This window comes from Podarcis erhardii (genome assembly GCF_964252035.2).
Source record: "Podarcis erhardii genome assembly, chromosome: 8".
NCBI classification, from domain to species: Eukaryota; Metazoa; Chordata; class Lepidosauria; order Squamata; family Lacertidae; genus Podarcis; species Podarcis erhardii.
This window is the reverse complement of record NC_138499.1, coordinates 76,841,231-76,868,848: the sequence shown is the minus strand read 5'-3', so window position 1 is coordinate 76,868,848 and position 27,618 is coordinate 76,841,231. Positions and strand designations below refer to the sequence as shown.

At 43.5% G+C, this 27,618-nt stretch overlaps 2 protein-coding genes and 2 long non-coding RNA genes across 4 annotated transcripts in view; all 4 read right to left on the bottom strand.

Moving 5' to 3' along the window:
• Positions 1-27,618, bottom strand: part of LOC309348158 — a 149,923-nt gene that overhangs the window by 82,431 nt on the left and 39,874 nt on the right. The gene's annotated exons all lie outside the window — the stretch shown is intronic.
• On the bottom strand, positions 85-11,321 carry LOC309348025 (uncharacterized protein). The gene is made up of 6 exons (XM_081873040.1): positions 11,108-11,321; positions 9,763-10,547; positions 4,676-4,738; positions 3,787-3,973; positions 2,243-3,231; positions 85-1,124 (listed from the first exon to the last, which is right to left on the bottom strand). The coding sequence occupies exons 1-6, from the start codon at positions 11,304-11,306 to the stop codon at positions 1,041-1,043; spliced, it is 2,307 nt and encodes a 768-aa protein (XP_081729166.1). The 5' UTR covers positions 11,307-11,321; the 3' UTR covers positions 85-1,040.
• On the bottom strand, positions 8,012-9,016 carry LOC309348100 (dynein axonemal heavy chain 3-like). Its single transcript, XM_081873193.1, has 2 exons — positions 8,825-9,016; positions 8,012-8,241 (listed from the first exon to the last, which is right to left on the bottom strand). The coding sequence occupies exons 1-2, from the start codon at positions 8,999-9,001 to the stop codon at positions 8,158-8,160; spliced, it is 261 nt and encodes an 86-aa protein (XP_081729319.1). The 5' UTR covers positions 9,002-9,016; the 3' UTR covers positions 8,012-8,157.
• Positions 15,956-19,763, bottom strand: LOC309348134. The gene is made up of 3 exons (XR_014159218.1): positions 18,426-19,763; positions 17,494-18,075; positions 15,956-16,833 (listed from the first exon to the last, which is right to left on the bottom strand). It is a non-coding gene; the product is annotated as an uncharacterized lncRNA (long non-coding RNA).

The following is a 27,618-nucleotide window of genomic DNA, read 5'->3' as shown; positions in this document are numbered from 1 at the left end:
CCTGTCCGTGGTCCTGATAGGGCTTCCCTAAATCTGGGTGTATATTAATTTTTATTTATTTATTTCACAAGATCTGTACACTTGATTGCAAGAAAACCTCAAAGCAGTTTACAGAAAGAGTAAAACCATAAAATCATCTAAAAAAAGGGAAACAACTATTGAAAACATTGAAAAATAAAAAAGATCAACAATGGGCAGGGGGTAAATTAAAATGTATGTCAAGATTCTACATTTATGGATGTTTTTAGCAGGCTCCATAAAGTGTAGAGTGAAGTTACCTGCTTGGGAGTTCCATCTGAAAATATCTATTTCTTACAAATGCGGATCAAGTATGATGTGGCACTTGTAACAGTGCCAGTTCCACAGATCCAAGCAGGTGCATGGGCATATATAGGATAAGGAAATCTCACAAGTAAACTAGGGACAAGCTATTAAAGGCTTTATATACTAACCTGTATATTTGACCTTGGCCCTGAACTTGAAAGTGCTAAATTGGATCTTTGCATTAAAGCAACAAAATCGCCAAACCAAGCCACAAACGCTTCTGGTCTTGCAGGCTTTGCATTTAAGCGTGGAGGGAGATTAAAATGTTTGCGGCCACTGCTGTCATCCCCCCGCCCCCCGCCGCACCCTCGTCTGTCTTTCTTTTTCACCCCACACTCGTGACCAGTAATAAAACCAGAAGCTCTTTTCTTCAGGATCGCGTATGCAAGAACAATCGCACAGTTTTACACCCCAGAATGGTTTTAAAATTAAAAATTGGCAGGCGTCCACTTTACATCTTGCCCGCCCTCTGCTAAGAGAAGATTGGAGGGGTGATTTAAAAAGAAAGAAGGGGGGGGTAGCACTTGTGTCAACAGAGTCTGCCCCAAGTAAGAAACTTTTTTCTTGCAGATGCCTTGAAAGCACAACTTAGGTCTCCTTTATTACTTCAGAGAATTCTACAAGGCAGAAATGCAGAGTCCTGTTCTTTGATCTCTGTTGCAGCTGAATTGTTTCTTGTGTGGTATTTGTGGAAACATCATTGTAAGAGGTCTGAGTTATTCTTCCCCAGAATGTGGAGTTTCATTCAGGGGAGCGTCCAGAGCTGGCACTGCCTCGGCAAGGTCTCCCTCGCACTCCTCCTGTAATCATATCAAATATACCACATAGTCAGGATGAACAGTCCAGTGAAACAATAACTTTCCAAGAACCACCCTTTCCTTTCTTATTCCAGGTGCTGCCACTGGATGTGCCTTGATTGGAATTGATTGAGGGCCCTCTCGGTGGCAGTTCCCCACCTGTCAAATGCACTCCCTGCTGCAATAGGAACAGGCTAACCCAGTGAGTTTTAGATTTGAACCCTGGTCTCCCCTGGCCTAAGACTCAGCTGCATCACACTCACTCACTTATGACTCCACAAAAGGAGGGCATTTTTAGCCCAATATTACTTTTAACTCTGGGGTAAATAGCAACCTTGGGGAGGCAGATCAGAACGGGTGAGGGGCCACAAGGGGTTGAATCCCCTCTCAGCAACATCATGTGTGAACATCTCCTCTTAATTGCCGCTCTTTCATTAAAAACCAACTGTGGAAGGGAACATCATGTGCTGACAGTGCAGCCCTGTGTGTGCCTCTTTTTTCAGTCTTCTTGGGTTCAAGGGGGCTTAATCTCATGTAAGTTGGCATAGCAGAGGATGGGGAGGGAGCACCAGGCTGCACAGCACAATTACCTGAATACCCTGGGCAAGAGCGGCCGCTTCATTGGCTTCCTTTTCATCTGCACCCACTAGCTGCTCCTTGGCATCAGAAACCGTAAAGTTTTCTTTTTCTAAGAGGACCACCAATTTCTCCATTTCAGCTGAGGTCTGAATCAATTTCAGCTGAAGAGCTGGAATCTCCTTTGGCATTATTGCAATCTAAGGAGTACAACCAAGGAAGAGGGCATAATCTACATATTAATTCCTTACTGTTCCAATCTTCAGTTCACCATACTTCATAATCAGATTCAGATTCAGGGGGGGGAAATCATTAGGTACCAGAATCTGCCAGTGATGTTGCTTTCTAACTAATCAGGAACTGTAGTTTCTTAAGGGTGCTGGGAATTGTAGCTCTGAAAGATACAGTGCCCAGGATTCTTTGGAGGAAATCATGGGCCTTGGTGTGTCTACAGCTATTGTCTTTCAACAGCCCTGTTCATAATACTGAGTTTGCAACGGCTACAGCAGATAATGAAAACAGATACGAATTTCCATAGAATCTACCTGTTTCAACATAACCAGAGACGCGGGCTCCTTGGTGACGTAGTCAGACTCCTCCAAGTAGTATTCCACTTGAAATCCATTGAGTAAAAACTTGAAATTGCTTGAGTACTCAATAATGTTCTCTCTCGGTCTCTGTTCATAATACTGAGCTTGCAACGGATACAGCAGATAATGAAAACAGATACAAATTTCCATAAATTCTACCTGTTTCATCATAACCAGAGACATGGGATCCTTGGTGATGTGGTCAGACTCCTCCAAGTAGTATTCCACTTGAAATCCATTGAGTAAAAACTTGAAATTGCTTAATTTCTCAAGAACGTTCTCTCTCAGTCTCCTGTACTCTACACCCTGCTGTTTGAAAGTTGCCATTAGCAGCACTGGCTCTGAGATGGCATCCAACTCTTCCTCGCCGATATTTTCAAGCAAGACTAGGGTTCCAAACTGGATGGCATTCTCCAAAGTCCTTACGTAAGTGGAGTCAGAAACCTTGATAATGGAAAGATTATAGCTTGCTGGTTCCGTGCCCCTATCCTCCTTTCCTCCCAAGCTCATCTTTTCAGCCCTTTCCAGCTTTTCAGAGCATTCCTCAATGCTTTTTTCAAGATCTTTCTTCCTGTTACTAAGTGATTCAAGTTCATCGTTCAGGTCCCGGAGGCGGTCAATTACTTTATTTAGTTTGTCTCTGTCCGTATTGAGCTTCTGCATCAGTAGAGTGAGCAACCCTTCCTCTTTCCTGAGTTCTTGATGGTTTGGGGCCACCACCTTTGCCACCCGGTCGTACGCTTCCATGGATCCAACTCCTTGGCACAAGCCTTTGCAGGCCGATGATACAGCTGGCTCTATGAAAGATGGCTGAAAGTCCACATGGCTGAAAGTCCACAACTTCTCTTTACTCCTCTTCATTACAGCTGGGAGGAAATTCTCTTTGTCAGAAGTCTTCAAGGAGTCGAGGAATCTCACGTGACTTACAACCATTTTGGAACTACCTGAAATTTCAAATAAATACATATATATTAAAATGTTTTCAAAATATAAATATCTCATTTTAAAAATCTGGAAGATTTTCAACCTTGCTGTTCTTTCCCGTGTAATAGTTTTTGGAGCATCCAGGTGATTCTTAAGCCAAAGGAAATGGATAAGGTCATAAAATGACACTTGCATCTATGGTTCATTTTATTGCATTGAATGCAGGGGGGGGGGTGATGCCCATTGGACTTTTAGGGCAGAATGCGGGAGAGTCAACAGTAGTGGGGAATTAGAGCCAATGACAGGCAGACTGAACTAATTCTGGCTTTGTCCTCACCCTCCTTCCTGCTGAGTTCCATAACAGCAACACTGGGTCTAAGGAGGAACAGGAGCAGATGGGGGCTGGCTAACAGAGGCTTAGCTTTTTAGGGCAGTTCCCCACTTGCCCTAATGGACTAAAGTCTACTGGTTGAATGTCTGAATATATAATATAAAGTGATACAATGAAAATGCTCAGTATCAACAAAGAAACACATGACAACCCCTCCCAATAGAGGATTAAAAAAATAAATTACCGCTTCCAGTTGAATCAGGTTTTCTTTCTGGCTTTTTTTTCACATTTTCCATCACCAACTTGACAGGTCCTGGTGGATCGTTTATGCAGTTGACAAATGAGGTATTTGTCAGCTTCAGGGAATGGAGAGCCAAAAACGGACCTTCCAGGGCGGACATTCGCTCCACCAGGTCGCTCTCGCACCCCTCCTGTAATGACATCAAATATATTCTCAGTAGGGATTTGATAGCCCTGGTCTCCCCCGGCCTAACACGCTAACTGCATCACACACACTCTCTTGTGACCCCACAAAAGGGGCAATGCTGGAGCTTCATGCTCCGGCACCGGGGGAGCAGAGAGAAGGCTGGGCGGGGTGGGGCGTGCGTCCTGGGGGCGGGAAGCGCTGCCTGTGGGGGCGGGGTGCCCAGCACAGGGACAGCTGCAATGGCACCCTGCCAGGATCATGCTGCCGGGGGTGGTGTGCTCTCCCTGCACTCCTCTTCCTCTGCCAGTGAAAGGGGGGCATTTTTAGACATTTTTAGCAATAAATGCAAATATTTTACCTTTAAAGGTAAAGGGTAAAAGGACCCCTGACTGTTAGGTCCAGTCGTGGAAAAACCCTGGGGTTGTGGCGCTCAACTCGCTTTACTGGTTGAGGGAGCTGGCGTCCAGCTTCTGGGCACGTGGCCAGCATGACTAAGCCGCTTCTGGCAAACCAGAGCAGCATACAGAAACGCCGTTTACCCTCCCACCAGAGCAGTACCTATTTATCTACTTGCACTTAGACATGCTTTTGAACTGCTAGGTTGGCAGGAGCAGGGACCAAGCAACGGGAGCTCACCCCGTCACAGGGATTCAAACTGCAGACCTTCTTATTGGCAAGCCCTACCCTAGTCACATTTTTTTCTTACCTCAGCATGCTTGGTGCCAGAAATTGACACCAAGAGAATTATCCAGAAAATCGACATCGTAATCTATGAAAAAAGAAAAGCAGATGAATATTGTTTTTAGACAGCTTTTAAATCCCAGAACACTTTCCCGCCCAGGCTGCTCACCTAACAACTTACCTATTTGCAGCTCCTTCGCTGAAATGTCCTCTGTGCACCAGATAACCCCAATATAAACTTAACATTGGATTGTGATGTAATCTGGCACCCCTGTCTTGAATTATTATGCCAAGATGGGAAAAGTTAAAATTGTCATTGCTAGGCAAAATTTCAGTGATAAAAATGAATGTTTTGCCTAGAATGATATTTTAATTTCAAGTAATACCTCTTGCGACTAATTCACTATTTAAAGAATGGCAAAAGGGGTTTATCTAAGTGTTATGGCAATGAAAAAACCACAAGTTAAAATGAAAGTACTGCAAGATGTAAAGCAAAGGGGAGGATTGGAACTGCCTGATTAGAAATTGTATTTTGCCACCTGTTGCTTAGCGTGGATGAAGGAGTGAGTGATCCTAAGAAATAGGGGGATTTTGGAATTAGAGAGTCATGATTTAAGGTTTGGGTGACATGGATATCTGTGGTATGACAAGGTCAAAGTGAATATGGACTTTCAAAAACATTTCTTAGATGCACTATATTGAGAATCTGGAGTAGATATAAACCTAGGTTGTAGGTGAAGATACCCCTATGGACTTCAGTGCAAGAGGCATTTCATATGGAAACAGGTGACAGGTAAAGAGAAATGGTTAGCCTAGGGAGGCCAGATGACTTCACCTATTACAACTTTCCATTTTATAGGTTTGTTAGATTTGTGCATTGCTTCCCACTAAGAAAGTGTCAATGCTATGTACAGCTGTTCTTCTGGTTTGTGCCAGAGCATTCCTACATCCCACTCTTCCTGAATTCTGGGTGAACAAGAGTAATTCCAGAACAAAAATTCCAGAACAGCAGCACATGTGCTTTACTACAGTTTTAAGTTTCCCCAGTTCATTCCTTTGCATGCACATACCAGTGTGCTCTGCACTTTAAGCTGGACGCAGCTCAACATGGGCTTCCTCCATGACATTTCCATATCTTTCTAGGGCACAAATGAGATGGGAGAACTAACGCAGTTGCTCCCTCAGTCTTAGGGCGCAACAAGGTGGAGGTGGGCGAGCGGGAAGTTGAAGCTCACAGGATCCTTATCAAGCAAAGCAATATACAGTGTCATCATGGAAAGAGTGAGATGGATGGGGGATGTCTTAGCCATGACCCTGCAATGATGGCGAAGAAATTCCAAACAAGGCTGAACTGGCCCCATGAATAAGTCGTCAGCCTGAAAGTTGGAAAAGAGTAAATGGCTTTCAAATGCAGCAAAAGTTGCATTATTACCAATAGGAACAGTTTGCTATCAGTTAATATACAGAGCCAGACCAATACATTTTGCTGCCTGAAGCAAGAAGCAGAAACAAAACGGTGCCTCTTCAATCCCATTCCACGTACAGCAGCCAATTGAGCTGGCAGCTGAGTCTGACAATGGGGCAGACAAACTCCAGACAAAGCATGGGATAACCCACCTAAGGTTATCAGGACAGTGGTGTCTCGGGCTGCCCTAGGAATAACACAGGTCAGCCTGAGCTGTTTCATTTGAATAGGGTGATGCGGGGAACAGCAGCTTATGCACACTTCTCCAAGTGTTTTGTGCTCTTGGTAGCACTTGTGTCAACAGGGTCTGGCTCAGTTAAGAAACCTTCTTCTTGCAGATGTTGAAAGCACAACTTAGGGGCTCCTTTATTCCTTCAGAAAATTCCACAAGGCAAAAATGCAGGGTCCTGTTCTTTGATCTCTGTTAAGGCCGAAGAGTTTCTTGTGTGGTATTTGTGGAAACATCATTCTAAGAGGCCTGAGTTACTTTCCCCCAGAATATCAGTCATTGCACACATCCTCTAAAATGTGTCCAGCCCATTCACTGCATGAGAGAGATGTTGTTCCCCTTTGAATTTCCATCTTTTGAGTTCTGGCCTTAAAGGAACTAAAAGACTGAATTTGTTGTTGTTTAGTCGTTTAGTCGTGTCCGACTCTTCGTGACCCCATGGACCAGAGCACGCCAGGCTTGAATACTGCAAAGCATATCCATAAGACAAGTGAGCTGGTGGAGTGAGGTATTGTGTGGCCTAATTAGCCAAGCCAAAATTACTATCTGGTTACAGCAAAAGAAGAAGAAGAAGAAGAAGAAGAAGAAGAAGAAGAAGAAGAAGAAGAAGAAGAAGAAGAAGAAGAGTAGTAGTAGTAGTAGTAGTAGTTTGGATTTGATATCCCGCCTTTCACTAATTGCAGGGCAGGGTTTGCCAACCTCAACCTCTTTGCTGAGACAACATCCACCCATTAACCACAATCAAGAGAAAACTGCAGCCACTTGAGGTTAAAGCACCTGTCCATGGTCCTGATAGGGCTTCCCTAAATCTGGGTGTATATTAATTTTTATTTATTTATTTCACAAGATCTGTACACTTGATTGCAAGAAAACCTCAAAGCAGTTTACAGAAAGAGTAAAACCATAAAATCATCTAAAAAAAGGGAAACAACTATTGAAAACATTGAAAAATAAAAAAGATCAACAATGGGCAGGGGGTAAATTAAAATGTATGTCAAGATTCTACATTTATGGATGTTTTTAGCAGGCTCCATAAAGTGCAGAGTGAAGGTACCTGCTTGGGAGTTCCATCTGAAAATATCTATTTCTTACAAATGCGGATCAAGTATGATGTGGCACTTGTAACAGTGCCAGTTCCACAGATCCAAGCAGGTGCATGGGCATATATAGGATAAGGAAATCTCACAAGTAAACTAGGGACAAGCTATTAAAGGCTTTATATACTAACCTGTATATTTGACCTTGGCCCTGAACTTGAAAGTGCTAAATTGGATCTTTGCATTAAAGCAACAAAATCGCCAAACCAAGCCACAAACGCTTCTGGTCTTGCAGGCTTTGCATTTAAGCGTGGAGGGAGATTAAAATGTTTGCGGCCACTGCTGTCATCCCCCCCCCCCGCCGCACCCTCGTCTGTCTTTCTTTTTCACCCCACACTCGTGACCAGTAATAAAACCAGAAGCTCTTTTCTTCAGGATCGCGTATGCAAGAACAATCGCACAGTTTTACACCCCAGAATGGTTTTAAAATTAAAAATTGGCAGGCGTCCACTTTACATCTTGCCCGCCCTCTGCTAAGAGAAGATTGGAGGGGTGATTTAAAAAGAAAGAAGGGGGGGTAGCACTTGTGTCAACAGAGTCTGCCCCAAGTAAGAAACCTTTTTCTTCAGATGCCTTGAAAGCACAACTTAGGTGCTCCTTTATTACTTCAGAGAATTCTACAAGGCAGAAATGCAGAGTCCTGTTCTTTGATCTCTGTTGCAGCTGAATTGTTTCTTGTGTGGTATTTGTGGAAACATCATTGTAAGAGGTCTGAGTTATTCTTCCCCAGAATGTGTAGTTTCATTCAGGGGAGTGTTCATGGCTGGCATTGCCTCGGCAAGGTCTCCCTTGCACTCCTCCTGTAATCATATCAAATATACCACATAGTCAGGATGAACAGTCCAGTGAAACAATAACTTTCCAAGAACCACCCTTTCCTTTCTTATTCCAGGTGCTGCCACTGGATGTGCCTTGATTGGAATTGATTGAGGGCCCTCTCGGTGGCAGTTCCCCACCTGTCAAATGCACTCCCTGCTGCAATAGGAACAGGCTAACCCAGTGAGTTTTAGATTTGAACCCTGGTCTCCCCTGGCCTAAGACTCAGCTGCATCACACTCACTTATGACTCCACAAAAGGAGGGCATTTTTAGCCCAATATTACTTTTAACTCTGGGGTAAATAGCAACCTTGGGGAGGCAGATCAGAACGGGTGAGGGGCCACAAGGGGTTGAATCCCCTCTCAGCAACATCATGTGTGAACATCTCCTCTTAATTGCCGCTCTTTCATTAAAAACCAACTGTGGAAGGGAACATCATGTGCTGACAGTGCAGCCCTGTGTGTGCCTCTTTTTTCAGTCTTCTTGGGTTCAAGGGGGCTTAATCTCATGTAAGTTGGCATAGCAGAGGATGGGGAGGGAGCACCAGGCTGCACAGCACAATTACCTGAATACCCTGGGCAAGAGCGGCCGCTTCATTGGCTTCTTTTTCATCTGCACCCACTAGCTGCTCCTTGGCATCAGAAACCGTAAAGTTTTCTTTTTCTAAGAGGACCACCAATTTCTCCATTTCAGCTGAGGTCTGAATCAATTTCAGCTGAAGAGCTGGAATCTCCTTTGGCATTATTGCAATCTAAGGAGTACAACCAAGGAAGAGGGCATAATCTACATATTAATTCCTTACTGTTCCAATCTTCAGTTCACCATACTTCATAATCAGATTCAGATTCAGGGGGGGAAATCATTAGGTACCAGAATCTGCCAGTGATGTTGCTTTCTAACTAATCAGGAACTGTAGTTTCTTAAGGGTGCTGGGAATTGTAGCTCTGAAAGATACAGTGTCCAGGATTCTTTGGAGGAAGTCATGGGCCTTGGTGTGTCTACAGCTATTGTCTTTCAACAGCCCTGTTCATAATACTGAGCTTGCAACGGCTACAGCAGATAATGAAAACAGATACAAATTTCCATAGAATCTACCTGTTTCAACATAACCAGAGACGCGGGCTCCTTGGTGACGTAGTCAGACTCCTCCAAGTAGTATTCCACTTGAAATCCATTGAGTAAAAACTTGAAATTGCTTGAGTACTCAAGAACGTTCTCTCCCAGTCGCTGTTCATAATACTGAGCTTGCAACGGCTACAGCAGATAATGAAAACAGATACAAATTTCCACAAAATCTACCTGTTTCATCATAACCAGAGACATGGGCTCCTTGGTGACGTGCTCAGGCTCCTCCAAGTAGTATTCCACTTGAAATCCATTGAGTAAAAACTTGAAATTGCTTGAGTACTCAAGAACGTTCTCTCTCAGTCTCTGTTCATAATACTGAGCTTGCAACAGATATGGCAGATAATGAAAACAGATACAAATTTCCATAAAATCTACCTGTTTCAACATAACCAGAGACATGGGCTCCTTGGTGACATGGTCAGACTCCTTCAAGTAGTTTTCCACTTGAAATCCATTGAGTAAAAACTTGAAATTGCTTGAGTATTCAAGAACGTTCTCTCTCAGTCTCCTGTACTCTACATCCTGCTGTTTGAAAGATGCCATTAGCAGCACTGGCTCTGAGATGGCACCCAACTGTTCCTCGCCGATATTTTCAAGCAAGACTAGGGTTCCAAACTGGATGGCATTCTCCAAAGTCCTTACGTAAGTGGAGTCAGAAACCTTGATAATGGAAAGATTATAGCTTGCTGCTTCCATGCCCCTATCCTCCTTTCCTCCCAAGCTCATCTTTTCAGCCCTTTCCAGCTTTTCAGAGCATTCCTCAATGCTTTTTTCAAGATCTTTCTTCCTGTTACTAAGTGATTCAAGTTCATCGTTCAGGTCCCGGAGGCGGTCAATTACTTTATTTAGTTTGTCTCTGTCCGTATTGAGCTTCTGCATCAGTAGAGTGAGCAACCCTTCCTCTTTCCTGAGTTTTTGATGTTTTGGGGCCACCACCTTTGCCACCCGGTCGTACGCTTCCATGGATCCAAGTCCTTGGCACAAGCCTTTGCAGGCAGATGATACAGCTGGCTCTATGAAAGATGGCTGAAAGTCCACATGGCTGAAAGTCCACAACTTCTCTTTACTTCTCTTCATTACAGCTGGGAGGAAATTCTCTTTGTCAGAAGTCTTCAAGGAGTCGAGGAATCTCACGTGACTTACAACCATTTTGGAACTACCTGAAATTTCAAATAAATACATATATATTAAAATGTTTTCAAAATATAAATATCTCATTTTAAAAATCTGGAAGATTTTCAACCTTGCTGTTCTTTCCCCTGTAATAGTTTTTGGAGCATCCAGGTGATTCTTAAGCCAAAGGAAATGGATAAGGTCATAAAATGACACTTGCATCTATGGTTCATTTTATAGCATTGAATGCGGGGGGGGGGGGGGGCTGATGCCCATTGGACTTTTAGGGCAGAATGCGGGAGAGTCAACAGTAGTGGGGAATTAGAGCCAATGACAGGCAGAGTGAACTAATTCTGGCTTTGTCCTCACCCTCCTTCCTGCTGAGTTCCATAACAGCAACACTGGGTCTAAGGAGGAACAGGAGCAGAGGGAGGCTGGCTAACAGAGGCTTAGCTTTTTAGGGCAGTTCCCCACTTGCCCTAATGGACTAAAGTCTACTGGTTGAATGTCTGAATATATAATATAAAGTGATACGATGAAAATGCTCAGTATCAACAAAGAAACACATGACAACCCCTCCCAATAGAGGATTAAAAAAATAAATTACCGCTTCCAGTTGAATCAGGTTTTCTTTCTGGCTTTTTTTTCACATTTTCCATCACCAACTTGACAGGTCCTGGTGGATCGTTTATGCAGTTGACAAATGAGTTATTTGTCAGCTTCAGGGAATGGAGAGCCAAAAACGGACCATCGAGAGTGGGCATTTGCTCCACCAGGTCGCTCTCGCACTCCTCCTGTAATGACATCAATTATATACTCAGTAGGGATTTGATAGCCCTGGTCTCCCCCGGCCTAACACGCTAACTGCATCACACTCACTCTCTTGTGACCCCACAAAAGGGGAAATGGTGGAGCATCATTCTCCGGCACCAGGGGGCAGAGAGAAGGCGGGGCGGGGCGGGCGTCCTGGGGGCAGGAAGCGCTGCCTGTGGGGGCGGGGCACCCAGCGCGGGGCCAGCTGCAATGGCACCCTGCCAAGATCATGCTGCCTGGGGTGGTGTGCTCCCCCTGCACTCCTCTTCCTCTGCCAGTGGAAGGGGGGGGCATTTTTTAGACATTTTTAGCCATAAATGCAAATGTTTTACCTTTAAAGGTAAAGGGTAAAAGGACCCCTGACTGTTAGGTCCAGTCGCGGACGACTCTGGGGTTGTGGTGCTCAACTCGCTTTACTGGTTGAGGGAGCTGGCATCCAGCTTCTGGGCACGTGGCCAGCATGACTAAGCCGCTTCTGGCAAACCAGAGCAGCATACAGAAACGCCGTTTACCCTCCCACCAGAGCGGTACCTATTTATCTACTTGCACGTAGACATGCTTTTGAACTGCTAGGTTGGAAGGAGCAGGGACCGAGCAACGGGAGCTCACCCCGTCATGGGGATTCAAACTGCAGAGCTTCATATCGGCAAGCCCTACCCTAGTCACAAAGCAGTTTACAAAAAGAGTAAAACCATAAAATCATCTAAAAAAAGGGAAACAACTATTGAAAACATTGAAAAATAAAAAAAGATCAACAATGGGCAGGGAGTAAATTAAAATGTATGTCAAGATTCTACATTTATGGATGTTTTTAGCAGGCTCCAAAAAGTGTAGAGTGAAGGTACGTGCTTGGGAGTTCCATCTGAAAATATTTATTTCTTACAAATGCGGATCAAGTATGATGTGGCACTTGTAACAGTGCCAGTTCCACAGATCCAAGCAGTTGCATTTCTTCCTGTCCAACTGATTATAATAATAGCTTTCCCCTTTGAAGTTGTGCCTTACCTATCCTACTGCTTTCTATTCTGCTGTGGCTGTCTGTCCCAAAGAAAATAAACAAAAGAGTGTTATTGTGATTGTGTGTGTGTGTGTGTGTGTGTGTATCCTGACTGATCAAACAGCAACATAAAACAAAATGGGGGGGGGATAAAATAAAAGTAGCAGACTCAAATAAACTTTGTGATCAGTCAATATACACCCAAAATCTAATAGCTGTGTTCCCCTCACAGAGCTGCAAGCTCCAGAGTTCCCTAGGAAGAGGAACTAACCTCTCAGCACCCTTAATAAACTCCAGTTCCCAATATTTTAGAGGGGGAATTCATGACTGTGTAAATAGGTATGATATTGCTTAAAATGTATGCTGCAGATGGGGCCTAAAACCACCAGAAGAAGTCATCAGCCTGGAAGTTGGAAAAGTGTAAATGGCTTTCAAATGCAGCAAAAGTTGCATTATTACCAATAGGAACAGTTTGCTATCAGTCAATATACAGAGCCAGACCAATACATTTTGCTGCCTGAAGCAAAAAGCAAAAACAAAACGGTGCCTCTTCAATCCCATTCAACGTACAGCAGCCAATTGAGCTGGCAGCTGAGTCTGACAATGGGGCAGACAAACTCCAGACAAAGCATGGGATAACCCACCTAAGGTTATCAGGACAGTGGTGCCTCGGCCTGCCCTAGGAATAGATAGATAGATAGATTCTTTATTGTCATTACACAAGTGCAACATTGCACAAGTGCAACGAAATTGGATGCCATCCATTAAAAACAACAAAAGCAAAACAACAACAACAACCAAACAAACCACATTCCAGCCACACCCACACCCACACCCATCAAACTCCCAGGTCACACTATCGAGTTACTGCATTTAAGAAGGCCACAGCTCTTGGATAGAAACTATTTTTCAGTCTATTTGTCCTTGACTTGATGTTTCTGTATCTCCTGCCAGAAGGCAGTAGTACAAACAGACTGTGTCCCGGGTGAGATGCATCCTGCAGGATATTGTTTGCTTTCCTAAGACAACGGGAACCGTACAGTTCTTCCAAAGATGGGAGGGGATGACCAATAATCCTTTGGGCTGTGGTTATGACCTTCTGGAGCACCTTCCTCTTCCTAGCTGTACAGCTGGAGAACCAGGCACAAATACAGTATGTGAGAATGCTCTCTATGGAGCCTCGGTAGAAGGACACCAGCAGTCTCTCACTCAGATTGTTCTTCTTTAAAAGTCTGAGGAAATAAATTCTCTGCTGGGCCTTCTTCACCAGAGCAGTGGTATTTGCGCTCCAAGTCATGCCCTGATCGATAGTCACTCCCAAAAACCTGAATTCCGCCACCCTCTCCACCCGTTCCCCGTTGATATACAAGGGCTGAATGTCCACCTTTTTTTTCCTGTAATCCACCACCAATTCCTTGGTCTTAGCCGTATTAAGAGCCAGATTGTTCTCTCCACACCAAGCACAAAGCCACTCCACCTCGTCCCGATAGGCGGACTCATCCCCTCCTGAAATGAGCCCCACCACCGTAGTGTCATCAGCAAACTTGATGATTTTGTTGCTGGAATAAATGGCTGTACAATCATACGTATAGAGAGTATAGAGCAGGGGACTCAACACACAACCCTGTGGTGAGCCGGTGTTAAGGCTAAGGGCTGTGGACATATGTGACCCTACTCTAACCCTCTGAGAACGTTCTGACAAAAAGTCCAAAACCCAGAGACAGGTGGAGTTGGAGAGTCCAATCGCCTCTAGCTTGGACACCAGTCTATGGGGGAGGATAGTGTTAAAAGCAGAGCTAAAATCCACAAACAGCAGCCTCACATAACACCCCGGCTGCTCCAGATGGAACAGAGCAGCATGGAGAGTGGTAGTGATAGCGTCTTCCGTGGATCTATTTGCCCTGTATGCAAACTGGTAGTTGTCAAAAGTTGATGGAAGACAGGAAATAATGTGACGGCGCACCAGTTTCTCAAAACACTTCATGATGATTGGAGTCAGTGCAACTGGTCTGTAGTCGTTCAGACTACTGATTGTGGATTTTTTAGGCAGAGGAACAATAGTTGACGACTTCAGGCAGGGTGGGACAATAGACTGGTGTAAGGACTTGTTGAAGATCTTAGTAAAGACCCTCGCCAGCTGATCCGCACAGCCCTTCAACACCTTTCCCGTGATGCCATCAGGTCCAGCAGCCTTCCTCGGATTCACCATCCTCAGTACCTGTCTCACCTCATGCTCCTCTACAGTGAATGAGGGGCCCCTATGGGCTGGTGGCTGTAATACCGGCGTCTCAGGTGGCTCCTTCTCGAAGCAAGCAAAGAAGAAGTTAAGCTCCTCCGCCAGCAAAGGGTCACCGTCGACAGCACCAAGGTTAGGTTTGTAGTTGGTAATATGCTGAATCCCCTGCCACATCTGTCTTGTGTTGTTACTCCTTAAATTATCCTCAATCCTCTGCCTATAGACCAGTTTTGCCCGTCGAATACCCCTCTTCAAGTTTGCTCTTGCCACACTGTAAAGCTGCACCTCGCCCGACCTAAAAGCCCTGTTCCTTTCCCGCAACAGGCACTGGACCTCTCTATTCATCCAGGGTTTCTGATTGGGGTAAAACCGGATGGATTTATTTACTGTGACAGTGTCTGTGCAGTGATTGATATAGCACAGAACTGCCGCCGTGTGCTCCTCCAGGTCTGAACGATCGAAAATGTCCCAATTGGTTCTCTCAAAACAGTCCTGCAGCTGATGGATAGCACCTTCAGGCCAGATTTTAACAGTCCTTGATATTGTGGGAGCCCGTTTCCTGAGTGGGATATATGCTGGTACCAGGAACAGAGACATATGGTCGGACTGGCCCAAATGTGGCAGCTGTAAAGCCCTATAGCCGTGATTTACATTCGAATAAACTTTGTCCAGTGTCTTGTCCCCTCTTGTGGGACATTTCACATGCTGATAGAGCGTTGGGAGCACTGTTTTAAGTTCAACATGATTGAAGTCTCCCGCAATGATGTGCACAGCTTCAGGATGCTTGTCTTGCTGGCTGCTGATAAGGCAGGTCAGCCTGAGCTGTTTCATTTGAATAGGGTGATGCGGGGAACAGCAGCTTATGAACACTTCTCCAAGTGTTTTGTGCTCTTGCGTCAACAGGGTCTGGCTCAAGTAAGAAACCTTTTTCTTGCAGATGTTGAAAGCACAACTTAGGTGCTCCTTTATCCCTTCAAAAAATTCTACAAGGCAGAAAGGCAGAGTCCTGTTCTTTGATCTCTGCTAAGGCTGAATTGTTTCTTGTGTGGTATTTGTGGAAACATCATTGTAAGAGGCCTGAGTTACTCTTCCCCAGAATGTCAGTCATTGTACACGTCCTCTAAAATGTGTCCAGGCCATTCACTGCATGAGAGAGATGTTGTCCCCCTTTGAATCTCCATCTTTTGAGTTCTGGCCTTAAAGGAACTAAAAGACTGAATTTGGTGTTGTTTAGTCGTGTCTGACTCTTCGTGACCCCATGGACCAGAGCACGCCAGGCTTGAATACTGCAAAGCATATCCATAAGGCAAGTGAGTACTCAAACTTGAAATTGCTTGAGTAGTCAAACTTGAAATTGCTTGAGTACTCTATAACGTTCTCTCTCAGTCTCCTGTACTCTACAGCCATAAGGCAAGTGAGCTGGTGTAGTAAGGTATTGTGTGGCCTAATTAGCCGAGCCAATATTACTATCTGGTTATGGCAAAAGCTCAGGGGTGGAACAATTATTCAGATATGCAGTCCATGTTTCATATTTGATGCATCCTCTTCTTTCTTCTATATCCAATACTGTCATTTCTTCCTCTCCAACTGACTACAGTAATAGCCTTCTCCTTTGAAGTTGTGCCTTATCTATCCTACTGCTTTCTATGCTGCTGTGGCTGTCTGTCCCATACAAAATAAACAAAAAGGAATGTGTGTGTGTGTATCCTGACAAATAAACAGCAACTTACAACAAAAAAGGGAAAAATTAAAATAAAACTGAAGGTAGCAGACTTTTGTAATCAGTCAATATATGCCTAAAATCTAATAACTGTTTTCCCCTCACAGAGCTGCAAGCTCCAGAGTTCCCTAGGAAGAGGAACTAACCTCTCAGCACCCTTAATAAACTCCAGTTCTCAGGATTTTAGACTGTGTAAATAGGTATGATATTGCTTTAAATATATGGTGCAGATGAGGCCTAAAACCACAAGAAGATTAACATCTGGGGTAGAGAGGGGAAGGCAGAGGGCAAGGAAGACCTTACACAGGAATGGACGGATTATGAAGTCACAGAATCAAAGAATCATAGAGTTAGAATGGAATAGAGGGTCATCTAGTTCAACAGCCTGCAATGCAGGGGCTTGAACCCATGACCCTGACCTGAAAATGAAAGCTATGGTAGGAACTGGGGAAAGCCAGAAGCGAAGTTGAATGAAATGCCAAGGCAAAGAGTTGGGCGAGAGATGTGGGAGTGGTGCCTTTTCTTCCTCTTTCTGGGAAAACTCATCAATCTCATAACTTCCTTGTGCTGAATGCAAAGAAAGAAATATTTCAATAAAAAGAAATATACAATGTAATACTAAGTGTATTTTAAGAACCATCACTTGTAAGCAGGTTTGCTAGATATTGTGATTCCCAGCAACTGGTATTCAGAGGCATTTACTGTCCCTGATAGCGGAGGGAGAAAATGGCCATTGTGGCTAGCAGCCATTGATAGCCTTGTTTTCCATGAATTTGCCTAATCCACTGTTAAAGCCATCCAGGTTGATGGCAATCATTATTTCTTGGGGGAGAGAATTCCAACGTTTTACTAGGCACTGTGTGAAAAAGTACTTTATCCACACCTTTGCTCTCTTACGTGGTACGTGTCAAAGGATTCTACAAAACATTCACACTCTGGGGCTTCGAAATATATATTCCCCATGTTGTCTGTGATGAAGAGTTGGGTGGCCGGGATGATTTTATCTGGTCTCAGGCATTGGAGGATGACCAATGGTGAATGGAATCTGGTCTCAGGCATTGGAGGTCACGACCTGGGACCAGATTCCATTCACCATTGTCAATCAAAAAGGAATCAATGGGCAGTCTGACAATCAGCCAGGCACAGATCTTGACTGGTTCCCCATAAGTGTTACTCAGGCTGAAATCAGTAGAGAATGGGACTTTCTCCTCCTAGCACAAAACTCACTGTTTCTTCTGACATTCTGTACGGTCACAACGGTAAAGGCTCCCAGATTAGCCACTGTCCCTGAAGATAACAAGACACCCCTGGTGAGGTCAGTGTGCTGAATTCTTGGCAAGTATGCTGCTTCCATCCTTCCTAGCTTTCTTTCCTCCCAAGCCACTGTTCAGCTTTTCAGCCCTGTCCGGCTTCTCAGAGCAGACGTCACTGTTGTTCCCGAGTTCTTTCTTCTGGGTATTCATTTCTTCATCCTTCAGGTCCTGGAAGTGGTCCACCACCTTCTTGAGTTCTGCTTGCTTTGTATTGAGCTTCTGCATTCGCACAGGGAACAAACCTTCAGCTTCTCTGTGTTGCCCGTGTTTTGGGGCCATCACCTTTGCGACAAGGTCCTGCTCTTCCATGGCCCTCACCCCTTTGCACAAGCCTTCGTAGGCGGATGATACATTCTCTATGACAGCTGGCTGAAAGTCCAAGTGGTTGTTGAACTTCTTTCTAATTCTTTTCATTACAGCTGGTGGAATATTATCTTCATCATAAGTCTTCAAGCCTTTGAGGAATTTCAGATCCTTTGGACCCTTTTGGAGCTACCTGGAATTTTACACAAATATTATTATTTATATATATATATATATATATATATATATATATATATATGTTTTCAAAATACAAATGATATTTGCCAATGATAGGCAAAGTCAACTAATTCTGGCTTTGTCCTCACCCTCCTTCCTGCTGAGTTCTATAACAGCAACACTGGGTCACAGAGTGGACATGGTCATCAATTAAAAAAGAAGAGCACATGAAGATTGTTCTAAGGCAGAAGGCATAGTCATCTGTGTAGACCTGTGCCTTGAGGAGGACCCATGAATCCTAGGCTCGACTCTATCATGTGCCAGCCCTCCACCAGCCCTCCATTGCCTAAGCCAAATCCAACCTACCTCTGGAATCAAGAGTTGGTGAGGCCAACCATGGTCCGCACCACAGCGAATAGGAAAAGACCAAGGAGCCACAGAATGGACATGGTCATCTATTTAAAAAAGAAGAACAGATGAAGATTGTTCTTAGACAGAAGGCATAGTCAACAACTTGAGTAGGGATCAGTGAGCTCAGCCTGACAAACCACTTATTGGGCATTCATCTTGATTTGCTTGCTTACGCAGAAGTTAGATTATATGTGGACTTTAAGGAGCAAGCTGGATGACAGAGCACTTTAATCCACTTTAACTGCACCAACCTAAATTTCCAGTGTACACTTGAATCCCTCCCACAAAATACTAACAAGGAGGTGGCCAGAGAGAATGGCAGCTTACACAGACATGGGCTGGGCCGCTGTTGTGGCCCATCATGGCAGGCTCTGACCCCCAGGAAGCAACATTGCAACAAGGTGGCTGGCAGCTGGGGAATTCCTATGTCGGCTGCTTGGATTGGCAGGCTTTCCCACCATCCATTTGTTTGAATTCTGGCAAATACAGCCAGGCTAAGTGGATGGGGCTTCACTCCGGTCTTGAATCCCTCCCACAGGCTGGCTGTTCCCAATCCCAGTTGGATGAAGAACACCCCTCCTTTCCCACCTTATTCAGTAATGCCGTGGGTTTTGTATATTAATCTTTTGCTTCCTATGATACTGGTGGTTTTATAATGGTTGCTGTTTTCGGAACCAGGAAGCCATTTGCCTGTAAACAGATTGGCCCCATTTTTGCCTAAGCCAAATCTAACCAACACTTGGAATCAATAATGTTGTGGCCCAGTTTTAAATCCCAGAATACTGTCCTGCTCAGTTTGTTCACCTAACAACTTATGTTTTTGCAGGGTCACTGCATCAACTGAAATGCCCAGATAAGCTCAATACAAACTTAATATTGGATTTGCCTTCCCCATAGCAATATCCACAGCTTTGACGGAGAAGGCATTGCATGAAATCCTTTAAGTCCAACATCAGACTTATTTCGTCTATTAAAAAGAAAAGGAGCAGATAAAGAATGTCCTCAAACAGACTCTATCATGTGCCTGCCCTCCACCAGCCCTCTAATGCCTAAGCCAAATTCAACGTACACCTGAAATCAATAATGTTGTGGCCTAATTTTAAATCCCTGAACATTGCCCTGTCCAGTTTGTGCACCTAACAACTTCTGTTTTTGCAATGGTTTACCTTCACCTGGAGGTGCTGGAGGAGACTCTTGAGAGTCCCATGGACTACAAGAAGATCAAACCTCTCCATTCTGAAGGAAATCAGCCCTGAGTGCTCACTGGAAGGACAGATTGTGAAGCTGAGGCTCCAATACTTTGGCTACCTCATGAGAAGAGAAGACTCCCTGGAAAAGACCCTGATGTTGGGAAAGATGGAGGGCATAAGGAGAAGGGGACAACAGAGGGCAAGATGGTTGGATAGTGTTCTCGAAGCTACCAGCATGAGTTTGACCAAACTGAGGGAAGCAGTGTAAGACAGAAGTGGTCCATGGGGTCACAAAGAGTCGGACACGACTAAACGACTAAACAACAACATATTGTAAAAACTGGGAAGTTCATTACAAGTTAAAATCCATCCATGTATACATTCCTTTATCCCACTTAAAAAAAACCAACACAAAAACTTTAAACAGCCTTCAGACTAAAAGCTCACAGAGAACAAACAAACATAATGGGGTCCAGTATATTCTAAATACTATTTTTTTATTCTATGAGCCTCAATTTAATGTCCAGAGACACCCTTGTTATGTGTCTTAATATACTTAAGCAATTATTTATTTATTACTGTTTCACTGTATTTTATTCTTGTGAATTGCTTTGGGACATTACATTGCTGGAAGTGATTTGTACACTTAATAAATGAAGCTGAGAGGTAGTTCCATACTTGGTATTTTTTTGAGGAGACCTGCCAAGCCATGAAGTTCATCAGGTGGCCTTGGGCAAGTCATGGCCTCTCGGACCAGTTTCTTTCACGGGCTTCTTTTGACTACGAGTAGAAACTGAGAAATTCATGAGCTCCTTGACATAACAGGATTGTAAATGGGAGAGTATGGGAGAGTAACTATGATTATTATTAATAATAATTTGTAGAACAAGCACGGGGAACCTTTAGCAGTCCAGATGATGCAGAACAACTAACAACACTAGCAGGGTTGTTGTAAGAAGACTTGTAATGTTAATGTTTATTACCATTTTACATTTATTTAAAATTGTGGTGAAATGATGGAGGGAAACGTAAACATACAAATGCTATGAGGTAAAACTGGAATTATGAAAACCATGAGGTGGGATAGAGGGAAGTCAACAGCTCGTATGAGCAAATAATGAAAGAGTTTTATAAAGATGTAATTAATATTATAAAAAGGGAAAATTAATAAATATATTATTAAAAAATAAATAAAAGATTGTAAAAAGAAAGGAAGAAGACTGTAGACAATAAATCTTCTTGTAATTACCACCACTGCATGCTGTTTATATATGCCGGCAGCCTGCCAGCACACACATATGCACCAGCTCAGGTCAACACTGTACAAAGTCTTGCTGCACTATTCAAATACAACAATTCCTGTCTTCATGTAATCCTCCCTGCTCTTTGCAGGCCAATTTTGCCAGGCTACAGTCAAATCCATATTTATTTGTGTAAAATCCTGTTGAAAAGAACAGGATTTCTAAATAAGCATGCATAGGATTGGACTTTATAGCAGCTCTCCTATGCAAGGCATTTATGCATACTTACTTTGTAGTACGTTCCACTGGACTCAATGGAACTTCCATTTAATCATTCAGACAATAAGAGTGCAAAGGTTCATATATGCTACAGATAATTTTTTAATAATATATTTACTTTGGATATAAATCTAGTTAAGCCACTATTTTAAATATCTGTGTTTATGTGGCACATATGGCAATGTGCAAATAGTAATTTTAAAGGATTAGCATCCAACAAATATTGCAACAGAGACATGGATATGTGATATCAATTAACACATTCAGTGTGATTCCATGACAGATTTATGACTGAAATATGAGGGTAGTCTTGGGAGCAAAAGCAAGATGGAAACAGCAGTGTGTCTGTTTTCTGAAGTCTAGGAAAAAATAAATCCCACATGGAAAGTTTATTCTTAATATAATAAAAGTTTCAAGTCAACACAAACCTTATGTCAACTTTTCTTCAACTGAAAATCAAGATTGGAAAAATGCAGTTCGGATGAATTGAAGATGGTTGCATCGATCATTTTTGTTTAGTGGATATAGTGGGTCTGTAGCACCCTGCTTGTGGTTAACGCTTAGCTGGAATGAAATATTCAACACAGTAATAGAGAAATTAAAATAATAATTTATTTGTCAGACAAATAAATGATAGGCACAGTGGTATATGGTTACCAAAGCTCTGCCCCCTCCATCCCTGATGGCCAGCACTTATATTTCCTCAGCCCAGCCCCCTTGCTCCTCCTTTGGCTGCCTCTGTCCAATCAGCCTGGTTGAAATTCCTATTGGCTGTTTGCTAGAACCAATCATAAAAGATACACCCATTTCCTATTACCTTTTATGGGAGACAAAGAGCTATATTTCCTTCTATCCATAAATGGCAGACAAGTAGCCATATATCTTACATTTGCCTCGACAAGGCACCTTAATTACCAGATCACCTTTTGCCCCTGTTGCCCCTGCATTCCAAAACAAATGGCTAAAACAAATGGCTCATGGTATTAAATTCTATCTAAACAGAGATCTTGGGTTCACATTCTCACACACCATCAATGAAATAAGATTCTAACATAAGAATCTAACATTTCTTACTTTCTAAATCCTTTGCATAATCCTTGGCTACTAAGTCACATGTTAGTGTAGCACCCTGCTTGTGGTTAACGCTTAGCTGGAATGAAATATTCAACGCAGCAATAGAGAAATTAAAATAGTAATTTATTTGTCAGACAAATAAATAAGAGGCTCAGTGGTACGTGGTTACCAAGCTCAGGCCTGGCCTCCTGCCATTCTGGCCAGCACTTATATTCCCTTAATCCAGCCCCCTTTGCTCCTCCTGTGGCTGCCTCTGTCCAATCAGCCTGGTTGAAATTCCTATTGGCTGTTTGCTAGAACCAATCACAAAAGATACACCCACAAAAGATACACCCACTTCCTTGCCCTTATAAGGGAGACAAAGAGCTATATATATGACATATAAGTAATAATATATCTTACATGGAATCTTAATTACCAGCTCACCTCTTGCCCTCCTTGCCCTATTGCCTTATAAAACAAATGTTTAATCTTACATTTTTATGTTCAACAGATGTCAAGGATCTTGAGTTTCACATCAACATTGAAAGATTTCCTTCATTTAATGTTTCTAAACAAAATGCCTGACAACTATATATCAAGACTGCTTGGATGGCGTCTTCTGTCTGGCAGGGGGGGGGCTGGTGGCTGACTTAATTTCAGGATAAATACAACTCTTACAACCATATGAAATAAGAATCTAGCATTCCTTAAATCCTTTGCATAATTACATTTAAGCCAATATATTTAAGCTAATATATTTCATACATTTATCATAGGTAGCCTCTTAAAAGAATAAAGCTTTTCAAAGTAAAAAGGAAGGAACTCAATAAAACACAGCTTTTAAAAGAAGCCTCTTCAGTTTGCACCTCCCCCTTTCCCCCTCCTCTCCAGCCTCAAAATAAAATAGGAAGAAGCTGCTTCTTCTGCCAAGCCAGTTGCCTTTCCAACATTTAACACATTTTAACCTTTTTAACTCTCTCAGTTTAAGAAACAGCTTTAGAAGAGACTTCCCCAAAAATGCTCTCTTTCTTTCTAGCTAAATGTTTTTCCTTCCATTTGCTCCTGGCCTTTCAACCTTAGAAAGAAGATCTGGCTCATTTTACTGGGAGGCACATTAGTATTATCTTTCCCCATTCCTAATGGTGTTTTCTCAGCCTTGGGGCAGCATATGTAATTCTCCCTTTTTATGACTTTGAGAATTGTTTTTCTACTATAAATCAATGGGGCCCTCTTGTCTTAGGAGAATGGCCAAGGTTTCTTCTGCCTGGCATGAAACATTTGAAAATCCGTTTTAAGCTCATTTTTAAATACAAGCCTTGATTGAAATATATAGAAGCTTTGATAAAAATGCAGGCTTATGGTTAGGTGCCTCATTCCCCCCTTTCAAGCTCAAGGACCTTCATCCCAAGTGTCCTTGATAGCTTGACCTTCATCATATTCCTGAGGTAAAGCTCTGTATAGGGCCATGATATGAGGTAGAGTTTCATTTGAAACCATCTTGCTAATTGTACTTCTAAAACATGAAATGATACATGGCATCATACATAAAACCAATACTACTACTGTCAAGAAAAACAAGCAAGACAATAGTATCCCTTTGAGTCCTGTAACATTAGGTAACCAATTGGTGAGCCATCCCATATCCCATCCTTCCCATGTTTGTACTGGGACATGTGCTATATTCTCCATCTTTGTGGCCAACACACGGATTGCCTCACCATTATCAGAAATGTTAAAGCAACAGGCATTCCCTGTCAAGTTCAAGACTCCACATAGGCCTCCCTGCCTGGCAAGTACATAATCCATTCCCATTTTCAGCTGCAAAATGGCGGCTCTACTTTCATCCAACTGTTGTGCAATAAGTCTCAAACTCTGGGCCGTTGCATTGGTTACAAGTTCCACTACTGCTTGCAATCGAATTATTCTGTTTAGATTATAAATAGGATCCCGTGCCCCTTGTATGAGCTCACCAGGATTCCAGGAGGCAGGATCATAATAGGCTATAATGCGCTCTGGTGGCCAATCATCAGTACCGCTCCAACTTTGGGTACTTCCTCCTGCTATATGAGAAATATCAGCATTCCTTCGTGTTCGCCTGGCCGAACTAGTGGGCATAATCCACATTGGTGGTAATACCCAACCCAAGAAACAAGTCCCACTCCATTTGGAAGGGAGTTTCTTGTATGCCCATTCTCCACATATCCACCACAACCATCGGGTCTGAGGTTTTTGGTACGGGGAATACAGAAGGCGAAATACCAAAAGGGGTAGAGAGTTCACAGTGCAGTATGTTAGATTGCCTTTTTCTGTCACAGTTATGTTCCACACCACTTTCCATGCATGAATAAAAGGAGGTGCACAGGGCAAGGTATTCCGAGTTCGATAGGTAGTACCGTGTGCCCAGGTATGACTATTCTTCTTATAATCCCAAGTATAGTGACAATGAGAAGAGCCTATCATGGGAGAATCAGCTGCATCTGATGATTTATGTACACAGAATTCCCCTTGTACAGGTATAACTCGTAATGGTTTAGTTGAGTTCCATCCGGGGAAATTCTGTATTTCAGTTTGGTGTGGCATTTCGCTTACCATACCAATGGCATCTAATGGTATCGGTAATAAGGGCATACCTCCCTCTGAATCATCTGGCCCAAGAGAGCAAACAAGGCAATTGGTCCTATTTGCAACATTAGCTACCATTTCAGCTAAACCTACCCACATATTGTGGTCATGGCTGAATCCATATTTAGCCAATTTGGTCAGATTCAAGGACCCTTCCCCTTCCCAAGGGATCAGGATTAATAATAAAATCATGTTGATGTCTAGTATATGCATTCCTTCCACAAAAGATTACCTTATTATGATAGCAAATAATTATTAGCCCCAATATAATTCCCCCAGTGACAGAAATGGGGAACCACCAAGACCAAAACATATATCCCGAGGATCCCCAATGAGTAATATCTCTGATAATTGTTCCACAAGGGGGGCAGTCAATCAATTGTATTAGAGAATCTTTCCGTTCACAGTCGCTGGTTCAGACGCTCCTCAAGCTTCAGGCGTGCGCAGGTCAGCCAGCTTCCAGGTTGTGGCTGCAGCAGGCCGGTCGTCAAATGTTGCCCGTGACCTAGCCCGTTCCCGGTAGGGCTAGATACAGGGGTTTTTGGAGAGAGTTAGTTTTAAAGGATTAGAGGGGTCACCTTTGCACGTCCAACTGCCTTCAGACTTCTTCAAACGAGAGTGATGAATCCAGGGGGTCACCTCAGCTACCTTCACCGCTGTTGGAGTAGAGAGCAAGACGGTGTAAGGTCCACGCCACTTAGGTGCAAGTGGATCACGTTTCCACTCTTTCACCCATACGCTATCGCCAGCCTGGAACTGATGAATCGGCTCGGCAATGCTGCACGGCGTGCGCTCGAGGGCCCACCTGTTAAGAGAAACAAAAACACGGGAGAGAGATTGCACTTGTCCCTGTGTCACATGATCTCCTATTTGTTTAAGGTCAGCTGGAATATCCTGAACAAAGGAGGGCGGTCTCCCATACAGGAGCTCAAAAGGTGACAACTTAAGTCTTTTTGTGGGTGCACACCGAACACGAAACAGTGTTATGGGTAACACATCTACCCATCCCAATCCCGTTTCCTGGGTTAATTTTGCCAATTGGGTTTTCAGAGTCCGATTCATTCTTTCAGTTTTCCCTGAACTCTGAGGCCTATATGCTGTATGCAGTCTCCATTTTACTTGTAGGACTCGACATACATCTTGTACTACTTGATCAATGAACGCTGGCCCATTATCACTTCCAATGCATCTAGGTAATCCAAACCTTGGGATCAATTCAGTGAGGAGTCTTTTAGTTACCTCTCGTGCCTTTTCAGTTCGGGTGGGAAAAGCTTCAACCCATCCGGTAAGAGTATCTACAAACACAAGGAGATACTTGAATCCCTTAGAAGGGACCAGCTCTGTGAAGTCCACAATTAGGCTTTCCATGGGGACGTATCCCACATGCTGAATTCCAGGAGGTTGTACCGGTCCCTGCCTGGGATTGTTTTTAGCACAAAGAACACATTTCTGTGAAATGCAAGTTGCTAATTGTGATAGATTAATAATATACAACTTCCGACTGAGACTCTCTCTAGTTGCAGTACCGCCAAGGTGAGTAGATTCATGATAATTTCTTACAATTGTGCCTGCTAGATGATGAGGTACATAAATCCTATTGTCCGGCAGGATCATCCAACCGTCCTTCACAACTGCTCTTTCCTGTTCAGCCCACTTCCTCTCTTCTGGGGTATAGTGAGGTTTAACTTCTTCTGGAACTACCTCTGGTATGAGGGCTGCTATAAATCCTCCCACAGGCTTTTGGGCTGCCTCTCGGGCTGCTTTGTCAGCAGCATGATTTCCTCTGGTTATTGGATCCCTTCCTCGTCCATGACCTTTGCAGTGCATTACAGCAATCTGTTCTGGAGCCCATACTGCTTCTAACAGGATTTCTACTTCAGGTCCATATTTCAAAGCCTTCCCGTGGGCTCTGATTAGACCTCTTTCTTTCCATAGAGCTCCATGTGCATGCAGGGTTAAGAAGGCATATTTTGAATCAGTATAGATGTTTGCCTTACATCCGGCTGCCAATTGCAGAGCTCTAGTTAAACCTATAAGTTCAGCCTTTTGTGCTGAGGTGCCAGCAGGCAAAGCTTCAGCTTCCACAACTTCCTCATTGGTAACCACAGCATATCCTGCTCGTCTGGCACCTTCATGCAGGTAACTGCTACCATCCGTATAATATACAACATCTGGATTTTTCAATGGCTCATCTTTCAGATCAGGTCTACTGGAATAAACTTCATCCATTACTTGGAGACAATCATGTGATTCCTCATCATCTACCTCTGGTAGGGGCAGCAAAGTCGCTGGATTGAGCATATTCACTACTCGTAGATGAATCCTGGGATTTTCACACAATAGGCCTTGGTATCTAGCCATCCTTGGGTTCGTTAGCCAATAACTACCCTTATATTCCATGAGTGTCAGAACAGCATGAGGTACATTCACATACATCGTCTGGCCAAAGGTAAATTTATCAGCTTCTTTGACAAGGCTCGCAGTGGCCGCTACTGCCCTTAGGCATGGAGGCCATCCTTTTGCTACTGAGTCCAATTGTTTAGACAAATAAGCTACTGGACGGTTCCAACTTCCTAATCTCTGGGTCAGGACTGCCGCTGCAATCCCATTCTGTTCATGTACATACAGCTGAAAGGGTTTTTCCAAATTAGGCAATCCAAGGGCTGGTGCCTCCATAAGTCGTTGTTTGATAACTAAAAAGGCTTGTTTCTGCTCAGGTCCCCATACGAATGGGTCCTTTTCTGCACCTCGAGTGCTTTC